This window comes from Diadema antillarum, unplaced genomic scaffold, assembly GCF_040938485.1.
Source record: "Diadema antillarum isolate AM-2024a unplaced genomic scaffold, OU_Dant_1.0 seq00000137_RagTag, whole genome shotgun sequence".
In the NCBI taxonomy this organism is placed as follows: domain Eukaryota; kingdom Metazoa; phylum Echinodermata; class Echinoidea; order Diadematoida; family Diadematidae; genus Diadema; species Diadema antillarum.
The window spans coordinates 384,936-410,217 of NW_027271214.1; the positions used below are offsets into that span (position 1 = coordinate 384,936).

Here is a 25,282-nt window from a genome sequence, read left to right on the forward strand (position 1 = left end):
CTGGAGTGAAAACAAACAGCTTGCATGCGCTAAGCCTGCATCGGTAAATGCGCATACTGCATGCTGTGCATGTGCGACGCGACGCGTATAACTTATATGTGCAACTCTACGCAGACATGGGGACTGTTTTTCATTATTCATTTTGTCATTTGTGCCATCATTCATGAGATACACGCATCATGTCTTACCAGCAATATTCTAATAATCTGGATCCTGTCGATCGATCAGTCCCGGTATTTTGCCAAGTTGAAGGCAGTCGGACTGGACCTGTGCCCGTATGAAATCGCGGCAGGACTCTGGATCAACGACCCGACAAAATGGCCAGATGTGCGGTAGAACCTCTTTGAGTAGGCCCTACCCCGATATCTACGCATACTTAGTACCTCATAGAAACTTCAGGTAGGTCTATAGGCCTAACGTTAGTACTGTAGTAGGTTAGGGTAGGACCTAATTTAGGGTAGGCCTAGGGCCTAATCCTGCCGCCCGCACAGCTACAGTAGTACAGCTTGCGCTAGCGCTATGCTCGCGGGGCGCCCCGGCAGAAAACACGTACAGCGTTACCACTCCAGGCTCACGCGACTGTTTGTTTTCACTCCACCGCTATCCATGACCCCGTGACACGCAAAATACCCGGATGTCCGACCATGAGAATTGTGATGAAGCCAGCCGCCCGATCTGCTATAGCTAGATCCTGCAAGCTGCCGAATGAATGGGTCGACGTCGGGGTTCCGATTCCGCACGCACCGTAACCACCACGTACATGTATACGTGTATATTGCGCCGTAGAACGTTCTGTTATTGATGAAGAAACTACGTACTACGACTAGTACTCGTCAATGCAATACAGTACCACGGCACCGTCCACAGCCGTACGCGTACGCACAAGTGTGCCGGATGACCTCTCGTAGACTGATTCTGTTCGATGATCCTCTGACCTGTGCACGCGTATATGCGCGCACATGATAGAGTGTACTGAGGAAACACGTTGTATACAGCAAACCACTGGCACTGCCAACTGCACCGACTGGAATGATAGCTGCTGATGCTTGAGGCACCCAGCTCCCGTTGACTCGGCCAGAACTTTCGGCAGCAAATTCACACACTGACCTGGCGATTGAAACGGCAGCTTGGCCCTGGGCGCATGGGCCAGGATCGACATGCTAGCAGTCGTCCATGTAACTTTGTTTGAGTAAATGCGGTGAGAGGTAGGAGAAGTCACTTTCAATCGAGAACATACATGTAGATGATAATGTATTAGATCTCAATCTGGTACTTAATTAGATTATTGATGATCATGGCAATTCGCAAGTGAGGAGTGGGTTCACTCGTTCACCATGCTTGGTTCATTTTTCAGCACCCCCTTTTGGAAGACATGTAATTTTAGCCTTTATTCCTTTAAATTTCACAGTTGAAAGAGTATTTATTTGCAGCATTTACTGATCTAGTCTATATAATCAATTGCCATTTGTTCATTATTTTTGAATACCCTGTACCTGTCACATCTAATATATAATTATAAAATTTGATCTAAAAAAAAAAACACAGGCTACATAGTACTACCAGCACTACTGAGTAGGCCCTACTACCAGCTAGTACTACAAGGAAGACTGAAAAGCACAATTCATCGCTTGCTTACCACCAGGCCAAGGGCAAGGCTGCACGGAGAGGCGGAGGGGAATGCCGAAACGCAGGGCAAGTCACAAACCCCAGAATGGGGTGGCCAGGGGAGGAAAGTTGGCTAAGCAACAAGACCAACACAGGAGCAAGGGAGAAAGTTGTGCAGAGAATTCAGGGGAAGGTGACTTAGCTGCAGATGCTTTTGGCTTGACCACACCAGCCCAGACCTTTGCCCAGCTGATCCACCCCACAAAACCAGAGACCTTCTTCCAGGATATCTGGGAAAGACAGCCCATGGTGATCAGGTGTAGCGAGGCGAGGGGAAACTTATTCGGCTCGCTCTTTTCGCGAAGCATCCTGGAGGAACTTGTCGCCAAGCACAAGGTGCTATTCGGGCAGGACTGCAACGTCTGCCGCTACAGGGGAGAGAAGCGCGAGTCCCTCAATGGCAAAGGCCCCGTCAAGCTTGGTCAGCTACGTTCTCTGCTCGACAAATCCAAAGCCACTGTGCAGTTCCATCACCCTCAAAGATTTCAGGTGTTCAATTTGCACATTGATAAATCCATTCCTTTTTAGTAGGAGAATGTTGCACCAACTATGATTCATTCATTAATGCATTATTTCATCTAGTAAACTCTCAGGACTACTTGTGATTTGAACTGCAATGCACAAATGACCCATTTATTCGTCATGGTACCACTACCAGCATTGTATTACAAAAGTACTGTAATGTATGTACACCATGTATTTACTGAGTTAGATTTTTGTGAATAGGGCCTACTTGACAATTTCACATGTGGTTAAATTCGCAATATCGAAGTACAGCAATGCAGGATAACCATGAAGAAGTGATGCATGCATGTCACCTTCATGTTCGTATATAGTTTTAAAATTTGCAAAATTAAAAACCTGCAAAATATGGCCTGTACAGAAACATTCTGCTAGAAGGCAGTAGAAGTTTGACCTTTATTGAATCTCCCTCTAAACTTACTGTACCGAGTAATAGGCAGCCCCACTTCTGCTGTTACTGGGTACCTCTGATGCAAAATTCCATAGAATACCAATGCTGTACTAGTATTCAAATGGTAGCTCTGGTAAGGATTTCTTGCTCTTCTTGATTTCTTCAATATTAGGAAAATATTGTCATGTAAATAATGACAAAGCAATTGCTTCTTCTCTTGCTCTTACCTTCCTGTATCTACCAGGACAGCATATGGCAACTGCTGGAACGTCTGGAGTCATATTTTGGTTGTTTAGTTGGATCCAACATATACATGACCCCTCGTGGATCTCAGGGCCTGGCCCCTCACTACGATGACGTAGAGGTGAGCAGACAAGTAATCTTGTTTCTTCAGAAGCTTCTTAGTACCATCAAGCCTCATTTTGACAGAGCCTTTCAAACAGAGTTTCCACGACAATATCTCTGGGCAATGGTTTTTTTTTTTTTTTTTACCCTGCCTATTAAAACGGTCCCAAAAAATGTTGCTCAGACAATGTTGTGGTAACTTGGCTAATTCTACCTAGCTAGCTAGGGTTATTACCCTGACATTACCCTGATGTTACCCTGACAATCCTTCTGTTAAAACACTCTCGCAGTAACATTCCTCTGATACACTCAAGACTCACAATGCATGCGCGATAGACCAAACAGAACGACACACTGCTTGCCGATCAAGTGCATGGATTGTAACCACACCCCCTTCACTCATGAACAGGTAAAGTCGTCATTGAAACCTACCTTGAGATGGTTTTTGGTGTGTGTCTGTTAAAACGGTACCCCTTGCTTTTTCCTGCTCAAGGCAAGGAGTTTTAATCTCTGGATGTTGTCCTGACATTGTCTGGGTAAGGTCTGTTAAAACAGGGCTTCAGAGTATGCTAATATTAAGTTTGTTCCTGCCTGATTGTCATAGTGAATTAAATGCCTTGTGTAGGTTTCCTTGGATGTGAAAAAATGCAGTCCTGTACCTTGCACAAAAGGCTTGTTTAATAGCTTGTCTATGTCACTGGGGATCTGCCAGTGTACACAATGTGTTACAAATATACAATGAACATTTCCTTAATCCATGCACTAGATATGATCTTCATTTATAGTAAAAGAATCCCGGCCATAGGTTTTTGGCATCCCAGAGTAAAACATCTCAGGTCAGTTGAGGGAATTCTGTGGTTTTCTTTTCAGGTATTCGTTCTGCAGCTGGAAGGGGAGAAACGCTGGCGACTCTACAAGCCACCAGTCATCCTGCCCAGGGACTACAGTAAAGACCTCGACCAGGCTGAGATAGGGGATCCCATTCTGGACACTGTTCTGAAGGTAAGGATGACTAGCACTTCATCATCAGACCCTTTAGCTTTGACACGAGATCTCAAGATACTCTGAATTCCACTGTGCAAATGAAAATCCAAGCAAAATTCTCCCTATTGCATAAAAATGTAAACATTTCGTCGCTAGCGGTGTGGCCTGTAAGCTGACCGTACTCTGTGTGTAAATGAATGAGGTGATCATACTCATCGATGTCCAACACATGGAGGTCAAGTGGGGTCTGATGTATGAGTGTTTATTATTCCTTAACAAAAGCTCTTACCCCACCCCCACCCAACACACACACACAAGCTCACACAAACACGTCAAAACATGCATCTTCAACATATTCATTTGTGTGTGTATGTGTGTTAATTTTTGTTTGTTTGTTTGTTTGTTTGTTGTTGTTTTGCACACCAGGGCTCCCGCTGTGCAAATAGCACATTATACACATAGATCCACCATTTCTTTTCAGTTTGGGACTCCAACCGTGCCATGTTATAGTCTGGTAGGAATGGGGGGTCCCCATGCACCCCCCGAACACATTTTTTTAACTTACTTTTTTGTAACCCTTAGGTGTCTAGTTAATGATTTTTCTTGTTCCCAAGAAAAAATCGTGTCTCATGGGGGTCATTGGCAGCCATCTTGGCAGCCATCTTGGATTTTCAGGGAAAATCATTATCTTCCATAACTTTTGAACTACACAGCATAAAATTATAAATAAAGCATTTCTTCAGGGTAAACGTGACACGAGGAATCGATTGCAATGGTTATTTACGTGATTAAAGCAAGTCTGAAACAAGAAAATCCTAAAAATATGCAAATTTCGGTGTCATTTTCACCGAAAAATACCTAAATAGTTTATCTTTTGAATTACACAACATACAGGGACAAATAAAACAGTAATTCAGAGTTAATATGGCATGAGGAATCGTTTGAGAGAGTTATTTACATGATTAAAGCAAGTTACATACAAGAAAAGTCCAAACATGTGAGGAAAACCAGTGTCGTTTACCCTAGAAATATTCCCAAGTGAATACAATCTCATATCTCCTAAGAGTGAACTAACCTCTTTTTCTTAACAGTCTGGTAGGAATGGGGGGTGGGGGTCCCATGCACCCTCCTTTTTGTATCCCTTAGGGTGTCTATTTGATTCTTTTTGTCTCCAAGTGAAAATCGTGTCACATGGGGGGTCATTGGCAGCCATCTTGGATTTGCGAGGAAAATCATTAATTTCTATAACTTTCTATAAGTTTCCAACATACAAGGACAAATAAATAATTTCTCCAGGGTAAATTTGGCATGAGGAATCGATTGACATTGTTATTTACATAATTAAAACAATTATGATACATGAAAAATCCAAACATGCGAATAAAAAAACAGTGTTGTTTGCTCTGCCCAAATAGTCCATATACATACATGACAATTATATACCTCATATGATTGACTAACCACTAAAGTCTAGGAATGGGGGATCCTCATGCACCCTAAATTTTTGTATCCCTTCAAGGTGTCTATTAGATGATGATTTTTTTTTTTGTTTTCAAGTAATAATCGTGTCGGGGGGGGGGGGGGGGAGTCATTGGCGGCCATTTTTGATTTGAGAGGAAAATCAGTAAATTCTGTAACTTCAGGGTAACTGTGTCATGAGGAATCGATTGAGATGGTTATTTTTATGATTAAAGCAAGTTTGATACAAAAAGTCCAAAATACGAAAAATTTGGTGTCATTTACACCGTAGAGTACCCAAAATCCGTATACATACATGACAAACTACTTCACAAAAGTGACTTGGCACTTTGTCTTTAGATCATAGCTCAAATATGGTGTTTTGTTTATAAAAAAATATGCAACATGCAACTCCAAGCATTTTGACGCCTCACTTGTTGAAATCAAATGAAAAATGTAAGCACGATGGCAATTGATATGCAGATACCCCTAAAAAAGCAGATCGAAAGAGGTCAACATACAAATTTTGGCCACATGTGAAAGTGACTAATCGACAAAATTCAAACCTAAAATGTAATTGAACACTTTTTTAGTGCATCTTCTATTTCATATAATTTTGTATTTGAAGAGTTTGAGTAAGTGTATTTTCATAAAGGAAATCACTGTACCAAAATGCTCTGTCGGTTTCACTAATTTAGGTGTCATATTGTTATCATTAAACTTACTTAAGATTAAGTTAAAAATGGTTCATTCAAACGTATTTGTTTAAAGCCTTCCTGTCTGAAAATAAACATATGAAAATCACTTGACAGTCAGAAATCCACACTCTCTCTATGACTTTAATTTGTCTAACATAATTAATTCTCATCCTATGCAATTATACAAACCACAGATTCGGTAAGCGATAATATGTTAGCTTTGGGTTTTACACTTCTGGTAATTTACAGTCATCATCAAAACGATCATTGTAATCAATGTCTGGCTCCTCCTCTTCATCCTCCTCCGTCTACGGAGTAACTTTCTGAAGCAAGTCAATGAGGGAAGTGGGAAGGATAGGGCCACTTGACCACACCGGATCCATGATACCGAAGGCTGTCTTATGCCACCTTTGTCCAGGATTAAAGCGGTAGCGCACCAGAAGATTGGCTAGTCAGATCGCTTGAAGATGGCAAGGTGGTACCCATGGTTCACACATTGAAAGTGTGAAATAAGGTTGCCTCTGCCAGGTGGGAGCAAGGAGAAATCCACCTTGGATTTGGTCATCAGTTGCTCGCCCTCTCCCACCATCTGTTTCAGCATGATGCTGCGAACGCCATTATGATAGACTTCTCCCGGACCTCGCTATACATTTTAGGCATGTGAATGCTTCAATGTTATCTGTCGACTTGGCATATTGTAAAGTCATATTCTAATATTTTAGTAGTGTTTATTATGATATAATACTGAGCAACTTATTAGATTTCAGTAAAATACTTCTGAAATCACGAAATCAAACAACTCTCACCTGAATGCTATGTGGTATATGGGGTGGCTTTTGTTGATTCTTTAGGGGTCCAACTTTTCCCAACCCATTAAGGCACTTTAATTGTTACATCTTCCCCGGTAGTCCAGGTATTTTGGTATACAGTATATGAGCTCCCGTTGATTCTATATAAATGCAAGTTAATTGACATTGACAACCTGGAAATACGTGACAGTCCGTTTATTAAGAAAGATACTACATTGTAGAATGGATTAAGCAAGGACCAAGGGGATCGAGGAAATGTGTGTCTGGATCCCTCACCAAAGCTACCTTGTACCTAAGTTTAGCAGCGCACTTGAGGTAGAGCACGACCCTGGTGTCCGTCTTCTTATACTGGTTAGACAGTCACTCATGGATATCGCGCCATTGTCTCTTGGAACATATCATTGTGTAAACAAAAGGAATGTAACGGAAATCACATTCTCTGAAGCTTAAGTGATTCCTGTTACATTCTTTTTGTTCACCTAATTATTCATCCCAGGAGACAATAAGCTCTATCCATGAGCTGCCGTCTAACCAGGAGAAGGACACCAGGGTAGCGCTCTACCTCGAGTATTCCGCTATTAAGCTTGGGTACAAAGCAGCTGTGGTAAGGACACCAGACACAGACATTTTCTGGATCTTCTTGCACCATGCTCACTCCGTCACCCTCACTATCCTCCTTGATAAATGGACTGTCGAGCATTGCCAGATTGTGAATGTCGTTGAACTGGCATACTGAATCAAAGGGAGCGGGCTACTGTACCACAATACTTGGACGACATGTGTTTACAGGGGAAGATGTAACAAGTGCCTTCAAGAGTAGGGGCGAAGTCGGACCCCTAAAGAATCTACAAAGCCACCCCATGTACCATACAGCATTCAGGAGAGAGTAGTATGACATTATAATCTCTGCAATATTTTACTGAAATGTGGTAAATTGTTCAATATTACATTATAATGAACACTGCAGAAATCTTACAACATGACTTTGAAATGTGCCACTGTTTTTTGTCCCCCACTTAAACCTTGGAGATGGGTTGTCTGTAGAGCCAATAAGAGGTGACAGAAGACATTGGAGCATTCACATGCCTAATGTATGACCACAAGAGGTGGAGAAGTCTATTTACAGCAGCATCATCCAAAGCAGATGATGGGAGAGGGCGAACAAATGACTACAAACTCCAATGTGGATTTCTTCATGCTCATATACACATTGCAGTGACAACCTTATCCCACACATTAAATGTGTGACCCATCGCCTTGCCATCTTAAAGAGAGCTGACCAACCAATCTTCTGGTGCTCTGTATATGACTCCTTTGATTCTGGACAAGGATGGCAGAAGGTAGCCTTTGTTATGATGGAGCCAGTGTGGTCAAGTGGCCCTATCTTTCCGACTTCCCTCATTTACTTGCTTCAGAAAATTACAGAGGAAATGAAGGAGGATGAAGAAGAGGACCCAGACATTGATTACAATGATCGTTTTGATGATGACTACCGGTATAGAAATTAAAGAAGTGTGAAATGAAAACCTGATATATTGCATAACCGCTTCTGTGGTTTGTACAGTTACACAGGGAGAGCATTCAGAATACTTTTTAAGAAAAGTGAAGTCATATTGTGTTACTTTATATTTTTTATGCCTCCGCCACGAAGTGGTGCCGGAGGCATTATGTTTTCGGGTTGTCCGTCCGTCCGTCCGTCCGTCCGTCCTTCCGTCCGTCCTTCCGTCCGTCCGTCCGTCTTTCCGTCCGTCCGTAATGAATTTTGTGGACAAGGTAACTATCAAAACCTGTTGGGGTATCCTAATGAAACTTGGCTTGTATGTGTATTAGGGGGTGAAGTTGTGCCTATCAACTTTTGGGTGCACGTGCTCAAGGTCAAAGGTCAAAAGGTCAAGGTCAAATACATAAAATTTCACTATTTCAACCATATCTATGCAATGCCTGAAGATATTTTCTTGAAACTTAGTGTATACATGTATTACCCAATTTAGATTCTCTGGCGAAAGTTTGGGTCATGAGGTCAAAGGTCAAAGGTCAAAAGGTCGAGTAAAAGTATTAAAACTTCTTTTTTTCTCTGTAAATTGGAAAATTGTTCAAGGTATCTTCATGGAACATAGTATATACATGTACTGACTCGCAGTGATTATCTAGAGAATGTAGGGTTCATGGGGTCAAAGGTCAGGGGTCAAAGGTCAAGTGCAACACTTCAAAATTTTACCATTTCCCTCATGTTCATGCAATGCCGGCAGGATTTTTTTTTTTTTTACACTTGGTGTATGCATGTGTAACCTAATAGAAATTCTCTGGAGAGTTTTTTCTTTTCTTTTCTTTTTTTGCCTCAAAGGTCAAAAGGTCAAAGATCAAGTGAAAGCTCTGAACTAACTTTTTCTTCCATATCTCGGAAGTGGCTCAATTTATCGTGAAACTTACTGCATATTTATGCATGTTCTGCCTGAAAGTGATTATCTTATGAATTTTAGGGTCAAAGGCCAGATGAACATGGTAACAATTTACTATTCAGTACAGAAATTGCACTTTTTCTCCATACCCGTACCATGAAAATTACTCAATGCATAAATGTATGAATGGGTCAAAGTCAAGTTAAAGTCCTTAAATCCCCAAATACATGCTCTCCTATTCATCCAATTAAACCAAGGTCAAGGAAGGTGAACATTCAACACATTTGTGACAAACTTGTCATTTCAATATTTTGCCAGTTTTGTGAAGATGTAATCACACATTGTCCACCTGTACTATCTAGACCTATTAGGAGAATCATGCATTATGGCGGAGGCATACCAGTCGCCATAGCGACATTTCTAGTTCAATATACGTTAATTCCATACTTCATGAAAAGCATATACACATGTCACAAACGTTGAAATATATACTAGTAGATGATGACTGGCGGCGGAGGGAACATACCCAATGTTCCACCCGAAGGGTTTGAAATGCTATTGAGGGAGATTATAAGTGCGCTGCGGTCCTAGGCCTTAATTCTGTCATTTGTTACGTGGAAATGTTTTCCCATGGAAAACATTACAAGAATGTTCGCCCATGGGCTAACATAACGAATGTACTTCCATCACGTGACTGTGTTCAGCCAATCACTAATCGGTATGTGACTAACCCTTTCAAAATATCATTATGTCTTTTGATAATAGCTTGAATATTGCGTCTTATATCAGACAACTTTTAACAGAATTCGAAAGGAAACTTAATTCCAATCAATGTGAACTTGAATTGAATGCATACAGGATGTAAGCACAAAAGCGATTCACATGCAAATATTTCTAAATTAAAGTAGCAGCAATCCACATTGATATACAGTCCCTATTCACAGGCTAGATTTCCGGCTGTCAAATGAAATGTTTCTCTTTTTGTTTTCGGACAATAAACTTTAAACAAATACATTTGAATGAATTGCTTTTTTAACTTGAGAATAAATGAAACCATTTTGGCATCTAAATTTTTTTAATCGGCTCGACATTTTGACACAGTGATTGTTTCCTTGAATATATCCCAACTCAAACTCGTTTTAAATATAAAATGAAACGAAATTGAACGTGCACAAAGAGTGTTAAATTTCAGTTCAAGTTTTATCTTTGTCAATTAGTCACTTTTAAGTGTTGTGATCAACATTATTCTCATGTGTCACCTCTTTTTAAGGGTATTTGCATATGAATTACCACAGTGCTTACATTCTTATTCTATTTCACCAAGTGAGGGGTGACAATGCTTGAAATTGACTTTCTCTTCAGATTCTATTTAATGTTTTTGATACAAAACAAAAAAGGCCTATTTGGGCAATGATCTAAAGACAGAGTTGTTAGTCACTTTTGTGAGGTATGCAATTTGTCATGTATGTAGCATGAAATATTTGGGCCATTTCCAGAGTAACAACACTTAATTTTTCAGTTTTGGGACATTTCTTGTGTCAAATTTGCTTTCATTATGTAAATGACAATCTCAATTGATTCCTCATGCTGTGTTTCGTCTGAAGAAATGTTTTATTTGTCCCTGTATGTTGTGTATAGTTCAAAAGTTGAACTATTTGGGTACTTTTCAGTGTAACCGATACAGAATTTATTATATTTGGGACTTTTCTTGTATCGAGCATTTTTATGCCTCCGCCACGAAGTGGTGCCGGAGGCATTATGTTTTCGGGTTGTCCGTCCGTCCGTCCGTCCGTCCGTCCTTCCGTCCGTCCGTAATGAATTTTGTGGACAAGGTAACTATCAAAACCTCTTGAGGTATCCTAGTGAAACTTGGCATGTATATGTATTAGGGGGTGAAGTTGTGCCTATCAACTTTTGGGTGCACATGCTCAAGGTCAAAGGTCAAAAGGTCAAGGTCAAATACATAAAATGTCACTATTTCCACCATATCTATTGAATGCCAGAAGAGATTTTCTTGAAACTTAGTGTATACATGTATTACCCAATTAAGATTCTCTGGTGAAAGTTTGGGTCGTGAGATCAAAGGTCAAAGGTCAAAAGGTCAGGGTCAAATACATAAAATTTCACTATTTCCACCATATCTATTGAATGCCTGAAGATATTTTCTTAGAACTTAGTGTATATATGTATTACCCAATTAAGATTCTCTGGTGAAAGTTTGGGTCATGAGGTCAAAGGTCAAAGGTCAAAAGGTCAAGTAAAAATATTAAAACTTCTTTGTTTTCTCCGTACCTTGGAAAATTGTTCAAGGTATCTTCATGGAACATAGTATATACATGTACTGACTGGAAGTGATTATTTAGAGAATGTAGGGTTCATGGGGTCAAAGGTCAGGGGTCAAAGGTCAAGTGCAACACTTCAAAATTTTACTATTTCCCTCATATTTATGCAATGCCAGCAGGGGTATTTTTTTTTTACACTTGGTGTATGCATGTGTAACCTAATAGAAATTCTCTGGAAAGTTTTTTTTTCTTCTTTTTTTTTGCCTCAAAGGTCAAAAGGTCGAAGATCAAGTGAAAGTGCTGAACTAACTTTTTCCTCCATATCTCGGAAGTGGCTCATGTTATCTTGAAACTAAGTACATATTATGCATGTTCTACCTGAAAGTGATTAGGCCAAGTAAAAAAAGAAACCAGTTTCTCGTCCTCGCGCGCATCGATTTTGGCCGCCGCATCAATTTTTTTACTATTTACTATTTTCAAAATGGCGCTGAAAATACCAAGAAATTCATAATTCTCGTCCCAGCCCGCTCCCCGCCCGCATCGATTTCCAGTTGCCGCATCGACTTTTTTGATATTTACTATTTTTTCGGCCGCCGAAAAGAAAATCGACAATTCACCTACCAATCGTGATGTCTCATTTCTAATTACGCCTTGCGTCCTCTACTTAGCTGTAGTACAGCTGTAGCTTCTGGTATGTATAACGCATGCATTTCACACTGCGAGCTCGGCAAGAAGGAATGACCCACAAAGCAGTCGAACTGTAGTTGGATGGGCGCCGGCGCGGGCCTGGGCTAGCTGTGATGTACAGCGCACTCGGTACGTCGTGAACGCGATAGCGGCAACATTTTTTTTTGCGATCAATCGCTGATATTCCACGCATATTTCGCGCATTGTTCGTATTTTTCCCCGTTTCTCGTATTTCAAGCGGATGAATTGTACTGTACAAATGCTTGTGAGGATTGTATCGAGTTTGTTTACATTTTCATGTCATTGTGACTACATTGTATGTGCATGTGTGTGCAGTGTCGGAAGGTACGGTGCCGGTGCAGTGGCCGTGCCACACCGTATTGGCAAAGTGTGCGTGTCTGTAGCTGTCCAGGGTCGGTCACCGGTACCATCCCCTGGTCTGTCAGCTGTCTGCACGCAAGCATGAACACATTCGAATGTGTAGAAGCCCGTACACTCTGCTCTGTAATGTCGCATCGCTGACGGCGATTTATTGTTCTATTTTGAAGAGAAAATGAGTGCGCTTTTCCAGCAAATGTAGAATTATCAAATGGGTGTATCTACAAAATAAATAACTTTTCCACGGATTCTGGTTTGTCTCGTATTTCTGCGGGATACTTTTCTTTACGATGTAAATTCACGGACACGGCCGTGAGTCGTATCATCTGTGTAGTGTGGTATACAATCATTCATCATCCAAATGATGAGTGATTTTCAAATGTCTTTTTAGAACATGAAGAAACATCTTTAAATGTTTAATGCTATAATGCCATATCAGTATCATTTTGACATCCATCTGCAATTGTACAACAGTTTCCAGTTAAATGTGTTACAATTGTACTGTGAAGAAATGCAGATACATACCAGCTGTGTGGACACAAAAAGTCACAAACACCAATGATGAATAAAGCAGTGTTTTGAATATCGTGGAATTTATTTCAGTCGTACATTCTTTGTTGAAAGACATGTTTTATACCTGATTCTAAATAGCACAGTACATCAGAATTGCAAGTACACTGGTATCAGAAATGCCATTACAACACTAAATACCAGTATTAAGATGGTCATTTTTCCTTGACATCTGTAGTGGAAAGAAAGAGCAAAATTTGCTTTTTCTTTCCACTACAGATGTCAAGGAAAAATGTATTTCTGCATGCATGAAGTTTCATTTCAAGTATGGTACATAATCTATTTGTTTGAAAATGCACAGAGTGCAGGCAAGACATACACGTGGGACCTGGGGGGCATTTCATGAAGCATTTTTGTCCGACAACTTGTCGGACAAATTTGCTCCCAGCCAATCAGATGCAAGGATTTCAGTAGCTTTTAAATTTTGTCAGACGAAATATCTGACAAAACGCTTCATGAAATGCCCCCCTGATGCAAGGATTTCAATAGCTTGTAACAGTTTGTCAGAAAAATATCCGACCAAAATTCTTCATGAAATGCCCCCCAGGTCTCTCAGAACACAGCTACATGTACCAGAGTGATATTTCATTTCATAAATTGGATATAGAAAATAGTAAAGCCCTTTCTCGTTACTTTTCTCAGAATTACCCGACGAGAAACACATATTACTTTCATTTTGACAATCCTCGAAAAAATAGTAAGATATCAAATAGTAAGGACCTCCCTCATCGCCTTGCTCAAAAAACCCGGACGAGAAACTACTATCTTTTTTTACTTGGCCTTATCTTATGAATTTTAGGGTCAAAGGCCAGATGAAAATGGTAACAATTTACTATTCAATTCAGAAATTGCACTTTTTCTCCATACCGGTACCTTGAAATTTACTCAATGCATAAATGTATGAATGGGTCAAAGTCAAGTTAAGTTAAAGTCCTTAAATCCCCAAATACATGCTCTCCTATTCATCCAATTAAACCTAGGTCAAGGAAGGTGAACATCGAACACATTTGTGACAAACTTGTCATTTCATTATTTTACCAATTTTGTGAAAATGTAATCACACATTGTCCACACGTACTATCTAGACCTATTGGGAAAATCATGCATTATGGCGGAGGCATACCAGTCGCCAAAGCGACATTTCTAGTTTAATCATGTAAATAACCATCTCAATCGATTTCTCATGTCACATATACCCTAAAAAAAATGTTTTATTTTTCCTTGCATGTTGGAAACGTCAAAAGTTATAGAAACTAATGATTTTCCTCGCAAATCCAAGATGGCTGCCAGTGACCCCCATGTGACACGATTTTCACCTGGAGACAAAAAAAAAAATCAAATAGACACCCTAAGGGATACAAAAATGAGGGTGCACGGGACCCCCCCCCCCCCCCCTTTCCTACCAGACTGTTAAGAAAAAGAGGTAAGTTTACTGTTAGGAGGTATGAGATTGTCATGTATATATGTATATAGACTACTTGGGAATATTTCTAGAGTAAACAACACTGGTTTTCCTCGCATGTTTGGACTTTTCTTGTATGTAGCTTGCTTTAATCATGTAAATAACTCTCTCAAACGATTCCTCATGCCGTATTAACTCTGAATTACTGTTTTATTTGTCCCTGTATGTTGTGTAATTCAAAAGTTAAACTAATTGGGTAGTTTTCGGTGAAAATGACACCGAAATTTGCATGTTTTTAGGCTTTTCTTGTTTCAGACTTGCTTTAATCATGTAAATAACCATTGCAATCGATTCCTCGTGTCATGTTTACCCTGCAGAAATACTTTATTTATAATTATATGCTGTGTAGTTCAAAAGTTATGGAAGATAATGATTTTCCCTGAAAATCCAAGATGGCTGCCAAGATGGCCGCCAATGACCCCCATGGGACACGATTTTTTCTTGGGAACAAAAAAATTCATTAACTAGACACCCTAAGGGTTACAAAAAAGTAAGTTAAAAAAATGTGTTCGGGGGGTGCATGGGGACCCCCCATTCCTACCAGACTATTACTCCAAGCTGTAAACACCCTGCTGCAATGTAAAACATAGCTGATCTTAAAATTAGGTAGAGAGTTTGCTGTAACCTACAGTACTTCATGCCATGACTCGGCATTCCTTTCTTCATGCAGGTGGTATGCAACCAGATTAAGTCACAAAATCATTGAAATGACACACTTTATTGACTGACAAATATGCAGGGCTGAACTGTTCATGACTGTGCAAATCAAGGGGGCATTTCATCAAGCATTTTGTCAGATGTTTTTACTGACGAACTGTTTTAAGCTACTGAAATGCTTGCATCTGATTGGCTGAGGGCAAATTTGTCGGAAAAAATATCTGACAAAAAGCTTGATGAGAATATGCCTCCCAGATGTCCATCAGCCTTCATATACCTAATTGAATGCAGCTAAACTTATAAATCACTTCTGTCATGTCACTACATCTCTGAACTCGGCTTTTGCTTGTTCTGTACAAATGGTGAATCAAATGAAATACGCAATGCTTTGTATTTTTTCTTTACTTTCCTAGTGTTGATGAGCCCCTTGCAAGTTCAATGTATGATTTTGGGATGGTGGAGATTGAATGTGCTAACATAAAATATCATGAAATAAGCAGAGGGATGAAGGTTGACATGTGAATTTTCTTAATTTGTAGAGGGAGGCAAATTGAAGAAAATTCACATCTCATATAAAACATCCTGTCATCCATTTTTTTTATTACATTTGATTTTCTGACTTTTTTTTTAGACTGGTGACCATATTTCAATACATGTCACTGTTTGCTTCCCACAGGCAGGTGACGTGCTCTACTTCCCAAGAGGAACTGTGCACCAGGCAGAAACCCCAGACACCTGTGACCATTCTACCCACTTGACCGTTAGCACATACCAGAGAGCGTAGGTCCATCTCCCCAACTCTTTCCTTATTATTATGACAACTGCATGATCTGCATTTTGAGTGTACATCAACGTCAACGTGCTAACATCATGTGGTATTCTGTTGATACTGTCTTACTCAATCACCAGATATATTATATTTCCCAATATTTCACTGCATATTAACCCTAACTTACCTGGGCTATTTTGTGAGCTTAAAGTCCTGGGGGGGGGGGGGGGGGGGGGGGGGTCATGATGGCTCCCCCTTATGATCTCAGCCGCGATTCGCGCGTTCATTACAAAACTTGGCACACACGTCACTCATGACGCAATCTATAGGGCTGTGTTGTTAAATTTCAGTAAATCGCTTTATTTTATTTTATATTATTAATTATGTTAATTTATGCATAAAATTAGAATTTGGCTGGAAATCATTAAATAAAGCCCCCAAACTTCAAAATTTTTTGCTTGAGGACTCTTTGGTGAATTCTGATTTAATTTAGGTCAAAAAAAAATGGGTATCACTTTTAATTTCTTATGTATTTTATTGTTTTTATAATTTCTTATGTATTTCTTTGTTTGTTCTTTTACTTTTTTTTCCAATGGGAATCATTGGCAACACTACTTCAAACATAAGAAACATAAAATTAATTGTTTTTAATCACTAAAAGTAAAAATAATGATACAATTACAAATTTCAGATAGAAACCTGATTTGCATTGGGGCAATTCCACGGTAACTGACGTTACACGTAAGGATTTTCATGAAATTGTTTACCTTGTAGTTTTGTGAATGAAAGCACCTTGGGCTTGCAATTAGCATTGATGAATAAGTTCATGAGAATGAAGAAATAGGTGGAAAGTTTTTCTCTCAAACTGCATTTCTTATCACATAGCAAGTGAAAATGTGTCGGTAACTGACGTTACAGAAAAAGGACATGGGAAATTATGGTGTAGATGTAAATGGAAATATCTCATGTCCCTGACTTTTAGCCTTTATGTGTTTAATATGGCAATACACCTAGGTTCTTAGGAACAGGTGTGCAAAATAATGTGCACTTTAGCTGTCTCCTTTTACCACCATGCCAATTTCAGTGAAGGCATGACGGTAACTGACGTTACGTAACTGACGTTACGCTTACATTTGCCATAGGGTTTACACATGCAAAATCATGATTGGGAATAGCTATGTGATATTTCATAATTCTGACCATTCAGAATGATTTGGTTGATATGGAGTCATACCTTGGTTCATCAGTCATAAATACACAATGAAATGAAACAGTAGTCCATTTTCTTTGTGTTCTATGAAAACTTAAAGGTAAACATGTCAGTAACTGACGTTACGTAACTGACGTTACACATACTTTGCCGTGGGGTTTACAGAGAACTAATTTATTTAACAGGTTATTATACTGCTGCAATGTACCAGTGACAATCCCAGGCAACTACAGCAACAAATTAAAACAAAATCTAAAGACACAAATAATATTGGGTGGGCCCTTAGGGGGCACCCCCCCCCCCCCATGCCATAGCACAGTTGGGCAAATATAATGTAAATGCAAAAGAGGATATTTCTTGACATTTGTCTGAAGATTTAATTTTCATTCAACATTTATGATTACACAGAGCCATTAATAGATTAAGCAGTTCCAAGTATGCATATATTGACATGACTAAGGGCTTTTTTGTTTGTTTGTTTGTTTGTTTGTTTTTTAATGAACAGGAAAGTTTTTATCTACAGTGTACATAGAGTGCTCCACCCATAATACCTTGTAGTACTACACAAAACATGGATATTTTTGTGCTTGAAAAAAAATATCAAAATATCTTCCAGGTCATCGGGAAAAAAACATGTATCAACTCATAAATATGCATAAATATGTATGAAATCTATTGTGATATATTTCTCCTTCTTTTCTTTATTATACTCCTGATGATCTCCATCATCAATTAATATTATGTAAATGAAAAGTGTCGCACTTTTAATATTTCTCTGTGAAGAAGAAAAATAAATGCTTTTTTGGTCAAAAGAGCGTTATTGTTTTATTCCTAGCTTGAAGTAATTTAACTGTTTTTCTTTTCCTTTTCACTGATATATCACGGCTTGCAAATACATTCAAGATACCAAGAAATCGGACTTTGCAACGAAAGAATACTATAAAATCAATATAAAAAACTCTTCCTGTTCATAATTATGTGTTGTATTACAAAATGTCCCTACATGAATAGAATAAAGTAATCAACAAATACACACTGTATGAACAATTTTTTTTAAAAACCCTATAGAATCCTCTCTCACTTTGAGCAACATCAGTGTTAAGTTTCAAACAATAATGAGTACATGCCTTACGTACCATAATACAAGATGAGCCATGTTAACTACACCACACATTTAAGTGCAAGAGAAGAAATATCTGATTGTGCATTTGCCTTGAGGTAGAAACTTGACTAAGCTTCCTGAAAAAAAAAAGAAAAATGCCAGCAAAAGCAAACATTGGTGAAGATTGTTAAACTGTTGGTATACAGCTGTGCAGAATTTTTTTTTTTTTATAGAAAATGTGGTTAACATGCAATCATGTCACTGATAAGGCCTACAAACTTTGGTAGCTTTATCATCCCGTAGGACTGGGAATGTACTAATTTGAGTGCATATATTGCATGTGGCAAACTAAACTTCCAGATGATTTAACCTTAAACTTGTGCTGAATCAAAAATCGAAAGCTCAAGCCCCCCCCAAAAAAAAAAAAAAGATAATCATGGTAAATGAATGAATAAATGAATTTAGAAATAAAATTAAATTAAAAAAATATATATCCATGGACATACCATGGCAATGACATCATTTCCTATGAAAGGGATTGCTGCTCTTTGTTGTAAGTTGACTTCCCAGATGTATTGAAATGGCCAACAGTCAAAAAATTTGCCTCAGTTATAATTACTGTCATGGTAACTGACGTTACATACTCGTGTATGACGTTTCGGTAACTGACGTTACACATTTTGTAGTGTTCATTTTGACTCTCCAGTATGCCAAGTATCCTTATTTCTGGTATTAAAATAAAGGCATATGGGCATACATTAGAAATCCCAAGTTACATCATACAGCTCACTTCCTTTGATGAATAAACTTAAAAATTCCTTGTTTTTGGTAACTGACGTTACATCCATCATTATCAAAGTAATTAACAGTTTTTATCAAATTCTTTAAAGCTACCAGCTTTTTTTTCTATCGTGTGGTAAAAGACTTCTCTGGTAACTGCATACATATGAAAGATTGTTGTTTAGAGTACTAATAAAGTGGATATACACAGAGTAAGTTATGTGACAATACACTCTTTTCATCATTGAGTTATAGGCATATTTTGGCAGCCATTTTGAAATTCAAAATGGCCGCTTTTATTGAAAAACATAATGATTCTTAAAACTTCAACTCAAGTACTGTCTGAAAATGTATGGTGTTTGAAACAAATATCATTTTGAATTTTTGGCACCTGTGTCCTAGTTACCGTGGAATTACCCATTGGTTTTGTACACAAAATCACGTTTTTGAGCAATTTTCAGTCTGACATGCACTTACATAATGTTGTGTAACTTCGAAACCGCGTACCCGGACGTCGCAAATTTGGTCTTAAAAGTTGCGCAAGGCTTCAAGGTAAATTGTCGCGAATCGCCATGTGGATGCGTTCTCGCGTTGCAGAGATGTCGCACGAAGTGTCGAGCGGGGCCATTATGCCCCCCCCCCCGGTAAGTTAGGGTTAAGGGGCTTTAAACACATCATGATCAGTCTCAACTGCACGCAATCTTTGTTACTTCCATTTTTTGCAGCAACTCTGATTCTTGCAAAACAATTTTGATTTTGATAGGAATAGCCAAAGTCTTACCTGGGTTAAAGAATATTATAAAAAGTTGTTTGCACTGCTTTATTTGTAACACTGGACAGTAGAGTTTAGCCCATTGAGGATGAGTCGAGTCCTGAGTATACTCAGGCAGGTGTCTATGGGAAATGCGTGTTGTAGCAAAATCAGTCCGTCCTCATCGGGTTAGAGAACATGTCATAATGTGTGCAATAGAGTAGACATGTGTGCAATGTTTATTGTAACATTAAATTTGGCTGCCAGCCTGTCCATAGTGGCGAACGGTCCATAATGTCCCCCCCCCCCCCCCCACCCTTCTGCTACCCTACCATGATCACAGGACGCACGTTTGAGTATTCCTAACTCTGGTTTCCACCCCTCTGTGTCACAGAGCTTGGGGGGATCTCCTCAGTCTGGCTCTACCAGCCATCCTGCAATCCGCCATCGAAGGGACGCAGTCTCTACGGGAGGGCCTTCCCCTCCAATTCTGTGCCAACAATCAGCAGGTATCCCCCACTTATCCTCTTCAGTGAACAATTAAGTCTCTTTGTTTTGGGTGATTGCATTAGAAAAACAGTTATTGAACCCTTTCCCCCCACCCTCCCCTTTCTCACTTCACTAAATGGATTAACCCACTTTCTGGTAATTACCACACCCCCTTGTACCACTTCCTACACTTGAGAAGATAAATTGGGAGCTCACCAGGACCTGGCGGATAATCCCTAATTAATGAGGATTAAGTGGTGCCCAGTCTTCCTTTGAAGCCTGGCTGGTGTAGTAGTCTTAGTCAAAGTCTGTAGTGGAGAATGATATCACTTCCAGTGATTGGGTTTTCTTATCTTTTCTTTTCTTTTCTTTCTTTCTTTCTTTTTTTTTTGGGGGGGGGGGGGGGGAGGGGGGATATGGGCACTGAAACATATGGTCCATACATTTTGAGGAGGAGGAGCATACAGAGGGTTGATCTCAGAAGCCCATGCTCTCCCAAAGCAGTTTTTCAAAGGATTTGATGTATTTAGTCAGACTATCTTGCGGAACAAGTGAGATGTGCATGTAACAGTCTGTTTTATAGACTCATCACTCGACAGTTATAAGCAACGCTGTGGCAGTCAATCACAACTAAATTGATCTTGCAACAGGGATATTAGAAACTGAGTCATTTAGAAGTGCTCAATAAAAAAACAAAACATCGATAGGAAGCAGCAGTGTTTTTGTGTTTTGCCAAATTAATTTGCTTCATTTAAAGAATAATTCCACCCCCAAAACAAACAAACAAACAAGCCTATAGCTTGTTTTGTGTTAGGTAGGATACAAAAGTTGACTAAATTTGAATCATCCCAGTTGGTGATGACCTTGCATTTCATCTTTTGCTTATCTAAGTTGTAACTCCCTTAGTTTGACAAATACAAAGCAGTAAATCTCCTGATATTTCTTGGGTTTTTTTTTTTGTTGCTTGTTTGTTGTTCGTGGGCATTTTTTTTCTGATCTGCAAATTTTATAATTAGTCTTTTTTGTGTAGTCTATACATTTTCTTATAGTTTTGGTTAATCTTTTTTTTTTCTGCAAGACTATTAAGACAATTAACTATTCAGCCATCCCAAATGTACCTTTTGCCGGAAACTCATTGTCTTTTCATTAATGATGTAATTTATGCTTAGGTAATGTGAAATTGTTAATGTGTGCAATACAGCAGCACTTGTTGTTGCTTAAACCTATATATGGCCTTTTTCATTGAAGTACCCATTTCCAGGAAAGTGACTTGAGTTGTTACAGAGTTGTGGAAAACAAGAAACTCCCTTGTTTCTTCAATATTTTAATCACCAAAACTAAAAATAGCATAAAATATGAAATCATATGTGATTTGGTTACAAGCACAGACTTTAATGTCAGAGAGAACAGGAAAGTGAATGTTTGACATAATATCCTGACAATGAGTTTATCCATAGGGATCTGCCTAGCTTACCTTTACTCAAAAGTAGTCACAATGTTGCTTTCATTCAATTTTGAAAGAGACAACATATTTTTTTTAGTATCTTCCATTTGTTCTTGATATTTCCTACAGTGATGCCAAAGGTCTAGTTCTTATTTTGTGAAGGTTTACTATGTATCACATTGCAGATGTCTAACAGTGAAACAGGGCAAAAGCTGAAAAACCTGATCAGCGGGCTCAGCAACCACATAGCATCACATGCTCAGGATGCAGCCAATGAGATGTTGTGTGACTTCATAGCCAATCGGCTGCCCCCTTACTCCGACGGGGAGTTGGACTGCAGTCCACAAGGTATGTTCATGTTGATGGAAAGTTGTATCAGTTACCCACGGAAGAAGTCGCGTAAGTTTTTAGTTTACACCAATTTTATTTAGTTTGGTTTGTTTGTGTTTGTTTGATTTTATCATGGCTCACAGCGATTCTTTTCAGGACTTTTTTTTCCAGCACAAGTGGAATGTGAATGATATTGATTCGTCTTCTCCTGCATATCGCTGTTAGGGGACAAAACCTTGTGTCTCAAAAATGTCAGGAGAGTAAAAAACAAAACAAAACAAAACAAAGCAAAATGGCAGCCAAAGCACTATAAGAAATGGGATCTCCTTTCCTTTGACATGCCATGGTGGTGTTATTATGGGGTAAGACATCTAGGATTTGATAGGACAGGACATCATTTAAGTTATTATATGACAATTCACCCATTGAAGACGGGCTGATTTTCCTATAACACACATTTCCCATTCATCGAGTCCGAAGAAAACTCTGGGCTAGTCGTCTGATTTTCACCAAAATTTGAGGTAGAAGGTCTTGGCACCCCAGCGATGATGTGCCCGTATGGCAACTCCTAAATACCCCAAATTAGGTCTGGAGTGTTGCTCAGGGGGCCCAGCAGCGATCCCAGAATCTCAGGATTTTTGAAATAGTTTGCCGTAGATGGAGTACCATGAAGGCTGAGTGAGCCGCTTTGGTGAACAGGAGACCCAAGGGTCTTATGTTGTTTACTTGCTTTTGAACAAAACAGTGCTATCAGTTGTAAGCATGTGGGATGACATAATGTCAATTGTGTCACAGCAGTTCTGTTAGGTCAAACACAACAACAACTCTGAGATTAATTGATTTGATGGAAAGGATACATTGATTCTCAGCTGTGGCCGTATCGATTTCTAACATCCAGGGCCCATGCCAAGCAATGATCACAGTGTTCGTCTGCGATTCCCCGATCACACTTTCCTCGTGCGGTGTAAGATGGAGGATGAAGAAGAGGAAGATGAGGAGGAGGAGGATGAAGAAGAGGAGGAGGAAAAAGAAGAATACCATCTCTTTGTATATCACTCCCTACAGTCGTCAAGACAAGACCACATGATGTCAAGCGAGTCTAAAGAGGTATCATTTTCATCATCTTCATCTGAACAGTGGAATCTTGTCATGAAGAGGTCAGATATAAAAATACTCTATTAGGACAAGGTCATTTTGCAGGTACCAACTCTTTATATTTCTTTGTTTTCTTTGTACCCCGATATAACAAGTTGGTTGTCATCGTTTTTAGGTCATTGTTATGATGAGGTTCCCATGTATTTGGTCTTTTCTTGCTAAAAGGACGAGTAGAGGAATAGAGGTGAACCATCAGACACAAAAATATCTGAAATTCATATCACACCACATTTGCATTTCATATGCCATCTCATAAACACAGCGATTAGGGCAAGCTATGGCAGATGCACAAACTGAAAATGGAAGTTCAAAAGATATCAGTATCTTAAGATCTATCCTTTTCCACTTCCCCCAATCAGGTTCAGGGGATCCAATTGCCAAGGGCTTGTGAAACGGCTGCGAGAACTCTCCTGACACGGGGGAAAAGCTGGCAACGGGTAACGGACATCGACCTGGAAGATGGCATCAGGGGGCAGATGTTGACATCACTGTGGGCAGAGGGTCTACTTGAGGTCCAGGATCTATGATGCAAATTGTTCAGTGTTGATGGGACTTGCTTCTTTTCATTCCCCGAGCAATCGTGATGCATACAGAACGTGCGTGAACATGTCTTCGATTTAGTGCAATTTCACTGCACAGTCAAGCTGACTTTGATAAATGAGGGAAAACCAGGCTACAACAACTGTAGAAGTTTCATTATAAAACTTGACACGAAAGTTGTGGAATTGTTGAAAGTTTGACAGGCTTTCACGATGAAACCTCTACCTCTCTCTCTCTATCGGATTCTACTCTGTTCATCCCAGCTAGCTTGAATGTACTGCAGGATTGCGCCATAATTGCTGATACTGGCTGAAGCAGATCCCATGCTAAAACACAAAATAAGTGAATTCTCGTTATAATATAACAAACATGGCTGTAACAAAATTCTTGTTACAACAAGTAAAAATTCACATTACAAAATTATCACCTATGTATCTTTATGTACTTTACTCTTCTGCTATAGCAAAATTTCGATATAATGAAAGAAAATTGCTGGTCCCGAGGACTTCGTTATAACGAGAGTGCACTGTAAACTGATACTAAGAGAGAGAGAGAGAGACAGAAAGGCTTGTGCTAACCATACACAGTCAAACAGGGTTACTTCATTGCATAATGGTGAGTGTACTGTACTGGTCTCCACAAATGAACTGTGTTTTGTACAGCCCAAGTTGACCATTGGCTGAAGAGCCAAACACTAGTCAGTATTAACGTATAGTCCTGCGTATCCAGGGGAGGTCATTGCCCTTTCATAGAGCTCTTCCCATAGTCTTACCGCAGCAGTCGCTAGATTCCCATGCATACACCACGGTCAAGAGGGACGCCTCAAGGATGACACACTCATATATTTTTTGATGAATGCCTCGGGTAGGATTCAAACTTTAAAAGCTCACACTGCGGTACTGGTGCATGTCACTCACATGGAATGCATACGTCTGAAAGTGGTCACATACGCATGTATTTTTCAGCTCTTCTGTCATGATTGTGCAACATGCATGGAAATTATGAGCAGTACTAAAGTGAGTAATCGTACACACTAAAGTAAATTATCACATACATACGTACACACATATGTATAATGATAATACATACATGTGTACTGTGAAAGTGGATTTTCTATGTGCTCAGTTGGGTAAAATGAATTTTGTGTGTTTTTAATTGCGCTGAATCAAATATTAGATGAAGTGTTATTACATATTACAAGCAAAAATACTTGCGGGCTTTTATGTTCGCACTCGATTCATGTTGTGCAAAATGCACAAAAATTTCCACTTGTTGAGATGATTTTGTTTTGCAATAGATGTCCAAGCACCCTCCAGTACACAACAGGACTCTCACAGAGGTACGAAATTTGTGACGAAATTTGTGACACTTCGATTTCAGAAGAACCCAACAGTGCTGGCTGCAA

The 25,282-nt window shown here is 39.4% G+C and overlaps 1 protein-coding gene across 1 annotated transcript; it reads left to right on the top strand.

Moving 5' to 3' along the window:
- The first annotated feature begins 1,039 nt into the window (after positions 1–1,039).
- On the top strand, positions 1,040–23,864 carry LOC139727628 (ribosomal oxygenase 2-like). Its single transcript, XM_071638609.1, has 9 exons — positions 1,040–1,205; positions 1,643–2,154; positions 2,823–2,942; positions 3,794–3,925; positions 15,984–16,087; positions 20,314–20,428; positions 22,038–22,200; positions 23,081–23,289; positions 23,697–23,864. The coding sequence occupies exons 2-9, from the start codon at positions 1,678–1,680 to the stop codon at positions 23,862–23,864; spliced, it is 1,488 nt and encodes a 495-aa protein (XP_071494710.1). The 5' UTR covers positions 1,040–1,205; positions 1,643–1,677.
- The last annotated feature ends 1,418 nt before the right edge of the window (positions 23,865–25,282 follow it).